Source organism: Microtus ochrogaster, linkage group LG8 (genome assembly GCF_000317375.1).
Source record: "Microtus ochrogaster isolate Prairie Vole_2 linkage group LG8, MicOch1.0, whole genome shotgun sequence".
Lineage (NCBI taxonomy): Eukaryota > Metazoa > Chordata > Mammalia > Rodentia > Cricetidae > Microtus > Microtus ochrogaster.
This window is the reverse complement of record NC_022033.1, coordinates 22616179-22620851: the sequence shown is the minus strand read 5'-3', so window position 1 is coordinate 22620851 and position 4673 is coordinate 22616179. Positions and strand designations below refer to the sequence as shown.

The following is a 4673-nucleotide window of genomic DNA, read 5'->3' as shown; positions in this document are numbered from 1 at the left end:
GGGCACACACATAAAACCTTTAGCCTGGCTGTTACAGTCACTCTCAAATTGGACAGAGCTGGATTCAGGCACTCACACTTCCATGTCTTGCTGTGTGCCTTTATGCCCCTGAATCTCACCAATAAGAACAGAACACTCTAGGCTGCCACACAGACCTGCCAGCACCAGTGTGTTTAAATGTGACCCTTGAACAGAGACCAGGCAGCCCCAGAACTTCTGAGGTCCATTTCCTTAGTCATAAGTTATCACAGTTCACGCTATGGGGTCTTCTGATGGAGGTGGGGTACGTGGATTGGCACCAGGAGGTGAGTTAGTGCTCAGGAGGCAAAGGGCATGGTCTGGGAACAGTGGTGAGGAAGGAAGGTTGAGGTTTGAGAGCTGGGGACTTAGACCAACAGGCATTGGTGACTCTTGTTTGTATTGTCCAAGCGGAGAGTCGGGGGCCGGTAAGACGGTTAACACCAAGCGGGTCATTCAGTACTTTGCCATCGTCGCTGCCCTGGGAGACGGGCCGGGCAAGAAGGCAGTAAGACTTGCCCACTTGGGCACCAATCCCCACTGCTTCTCGCTGGTTTTGTTTTCTTTCTTTTTTCTTTTTCTTTCTTTTTCAAATTGCAACCTCCCAGAGTCCCCAGCCCTGCCTGAGCCTCCTACTTTGGTGAGAGACTCTGGCTTGAGCAAGGCTTGACCAGAAAACTTGTGGCCACCTCCATCACAATGTTTGGCCTGAGCCAGGCCTGCTGCAACTTTACCCTCCATCACACAGATGGGAGCCTCACACATCCCAGACGTTTCGTGTGTGTGTGTGTGTGTGTGTGTGTGTGTGTGTCTTGACCATTATGACCTTCATGATTTTGAAGTGTTTACCATGTAAGCTGCTTCTACCTCCAAGTGGCTGTCTTCTTGGGCTGTATGCATTGAAGACACTGTTCCCTGCTGCTAAAGAGAAGAGCAGGCTCATCCACAGACATTAACCTCCCAGAGCTGGGGGCTCTGGGAACTCTTGACAATAGCACGACCTGTGGTTTTAGTTAAGATGTTTTGAAACTTCTTAAACAGTGGAGGCATGGGGTTTTTGTTGTTTTTAAGTAAACTATCCTATCTCTGGCCCACAGGCCAGGTGTTGAGAGCTCTGTGCCTTCCCCTGACCCCCACACGACTACACTGAAGTGAGCGGTCTTTTCTTCCTGGACCCCAGGTTTCCTCTGCACAACCCATACTCCTGGTCCTGTTGAGCCTTGCTCTAGTCTGGGGCAATTTTCTTCTTTTTTTTTTTCTTGCTGTGTTTTCTTCTTCGTCTTCTTCTTCTTTTTTTTTTTTTATTTTGTTTTTTGTTGCCTGCCCCCAGCAGCCCACTTTCCCCCTTTCCTCATCTGATTGTCTTGGTTTTTGGACTTTGTTTTGGTTTTTGGTTGCAACCCATGTTGTTTTGTTTTTGTGGTTGGCTTTTTGAAATTCCTTCTTCTTCCCTTTCTTTCCCACCATGTTTTCCAAACCCTAAAAGGTCTTAGACGATACTGCAGAAAAGTGGGGTGTGATTCCATTACAGGAAAAAACGACAGAGGTTAAAGTTGACAGGAGCACAGCAGGAAGGACAGGGCAGGGGACCACTTGATCCTGGAGTCAGGGCAGAGGGGCAGCTCAGAGAGGTGGCAGAAGCTACCCATGGATTTGGTAACTTAAAGCCTGTACTAACCCCTCCCCTTGAGCTCAGATTTGGCTAAACTGGCCAGAAAGAGTCCTGAAGAAAAGCAGTGAGTATGAGCTAGACAGGGGCTGGGCCGGGTTCCTTACTCCCTCTACCCGAAATGTGTCTAGGCTTTGTTAAGTGATGGGCCCCCTGGAGATCAATAAATAAATGAGCGACCATGAAGTCCCTAGTGACGTGTCTGCTATCCCTAGAATCTGTTTCTCTCTTCTTGGGCTCTTGGCATTAATATGGGGGTGGGGAGAATGAAGCTAGGAGGGGAGGAGGGAGTGTGGACTCAGCTCTGTGTCCCTCTGGCTAGGACATAGAAGGACAGACACCACAGGAGGCAGGATGCTTGAGGAGACCTCTCTCCCCCAGCACAGGGACTTGCTGTGTGGCCTTGCTGTGACAAAGCTAATCATTTGCAGCTGGCAGGGCCATGTCGAATCTTAGTCTATACACAATGCTGAAGACACAGACAACACAGTACAGAAAATATGTAGAAGGGCTTCCGGGAGGTTAGGGTAGGAAGGCTCAGAGTAGGAAGAAGTCTCTGCTATCTCAGAGATCAGGAAGGTCCTCTCAGAGGGTGAGGGCTTTGGCAGGCCTCTGAGGGGGAGAATACTCGATTCAGGTGTCTTGTGTGGATGTGGATGACAAAGAGATTCCTGAGAATCAAGAGACAGGTTTGACCTCAGTGCACATGAGACCCTAGTGCCGCCCCTGTCTCAAGCCCTATGACCATGCATGCTTCCCGGTCTAGCATCTCCTCTCAGTTAATCACCCCAGGAAAGCTGGGTGTCCAGAGTAGGGGAGGGCAGAATGTTACATTTGGCATTACTAAATATGTGGGTGACTAACAACCCTGCCCCACGAATCATTGTCCTGATGCCCTACCCCTTCCGGAGAGACCCCACATCCTCTGACATTTTCCTTCTCCCTCCAGCAATTTCTGGCAACAAAGACTGGCGTAAGTACAGGGCCAGCTGGGGGGCAGACAACATTTTTGGGGTCCTGGGGATGCCCGTTTCTCCTTACAACCCGAGATCCCATGGGCTGCCCTGGCCCCTCATTCCTGCTGCCACCAGGGGACCCTCGAGGATCAAATCATCGAGGCTAACCCTGCCATGGAGGCTTTTGGCAACGCCAAGACTCTGAGGAACGACAACTCCTCCCGCTTTGTGAGTTGGCGGGGGGTGGAGAAGGGTCAGTGTCCAGGAGGGCCGTGGTGGTGGGAACCGAGAGGGCTGAGGGTGGCACGGTCCTTCTGCCGCAGGGCAAGTTCATCCGCATCCACTTTGGTCCCACCGGGAAGCTGGCCTCTGCGGACATTGACAGCTGTGAGTCCAGGAACGGGCAAGGCAGGTGTGGGAGGAGGGACAGAGGCTGAACTGATCACACCCGTTGGCTTCCGTCTGCTCTGGTATTTCTGTCCATCCTCAACCAGGTCCCACTGCGGCCTCCCCACCCATCACAGTGGCCTGCTGGTCTCTATTCTCCTGCTCTGTCTGCCAGTCAGTCTATGGTCTGAAGTCAGTCATGTCCCTGCCTCAAAACCTTCTCTAGGAGCTGGGGAGAGGACTCATGGGTGAAGTACTTGCTGTGCGAGTACAAGGACCAGAGTTCAAATCCCCAGCTCCCATGTAAATGCTGAGTGGGTATGGTAGCCCACTTGAGATTGCAGCCCTTGGGAGGCAGAGACAGGAAGTCTTAGAGCAAACTGGATAGTGAGAGCTGCATGGCTGAGCTCTGGGTTCAACGGAGAGACTTCTGCCTCAGTACGAAGGTTGGAAGTGATGGGAGAAGGCACCAGAAACTCCCACAGAGGCAGACACAAGTTCCACACAGTGACACAATCCTGGGGAGACGCTCCCCCAGTGTGTGCTGGTCTGTGCACAGACACAGGCACCTCCACACATAGCCTGCCCCTCGTGGCTGCTGCCTTCCATCCCTCCCTATACCACACAGGCTCTGGGGAGGTAAGGAGATAGCAGGCCAACATTCCTTTTCTGCAGATCTTCTGGAAAAGTCACGAGTCATCTTCCAGCTGCCTGGTGAGCGTGGTTACCATGTCTACTACCAGATCCTCTCGGGGAAGAAGCCAGAGCTTCAGGGTGAGGGTCAGGATGGGGAATAAAACTCAAAGATGGCTCCCATCAGCCAGGCCCTGGGATGGCCGATCACCCTCTATGCAGAGGTGTGGGCTACCTCCACTTTCCTGGAGGCTCACAGCCTGTCTGTGCCCCTCCCTAGTTCTTCCTGCTGCTTTTTATTACCATGGAACCCTCTTTGTAAAGCTTTCGTTGGTGGTCGTTGTTATTGAGGGGTTGTGGTGGTGGTAGGGTGGGGGATATGGGTGTTCCTGTGGTAGGGGACAGACCTCTTAATGCCATCGTCCTACCAAGATTGCCACTGCTCCTGCCGTCCTGAACTAGAACCCCCACCCAGCACCAAGGGAATCCAGTGCCAAAATATAGCCACTTTCACTTTCGCAAGCCCTTTGAAGGCAAAATCTGGTCCTCCTTTTGTCCCAGTATCAACTCAGGATCTGGGCTTGAGGGATGGGTGTGAACAGCAGTCAAAGGATGAGTGAGACTTACGGACTAAGGTCCATCTCCGGAGGACCGTAAGGAGACACAGGCCCACACATGCACATGCGCTTCAGAGCTGAAAAGGGGCTGAACTTGGTGGTACACAACTTTAACCCCAGTATTCAGGAAGCAGAGGTAGATGGATCTCTGTGAGTTTGACGCCAGCCTCATCTACATTGTAAGTTCTAACCAGGTATATGTAGAGAGACCTTGTCTCAACAAAACAAAGTAAATGTGTAAATAAATAAAACAAGAACCTGAAGGAGCTGAGTATAACTCATAGTAGAGAGTGCTTGTCCAGGAGGCAGAGTCCTGGGTTCCATCCTCAGTTTCACCCAACCATCTGCCCTGCTACACACACACACACACACACACACACACACACACACACA

The 4673-nt window shown here is 51.6% G+C and overlaps 1 protein-coding gene across 1 annotated transcript in view; it reads left to right on the top strand.

Moving 5' to 3' along the window:
• The window catches only part of Myh7b (myosin heavy chain 7B), a 23830-nt gene that overhangs the window by 3478 nt on the left and 15679 nt on the right, over nt 1–4673 (top strand). Inside the window, exons 6-11 of the mRNA XM_013352081.2 lie at nt 430–526; nt 2637–2660; nt 2779–2871; nt 2967–3030; nt 3706–3804; nt 4096–4196. Coding sequence (XP_013207535.1) covers nt 430–526; nt 2637–2660; nt 2779–2871; nt 2967–3030; nt 3706–3804; nt 4096–4196 — 478 coding nt within the window. The remainder of the gene's footprint in view (nt 1–429; nt 527–2636; nt 2661–2778; nt 2872–2966; nt 3031–3705; nt 3805–4095; nt 4197–4673) is intronic.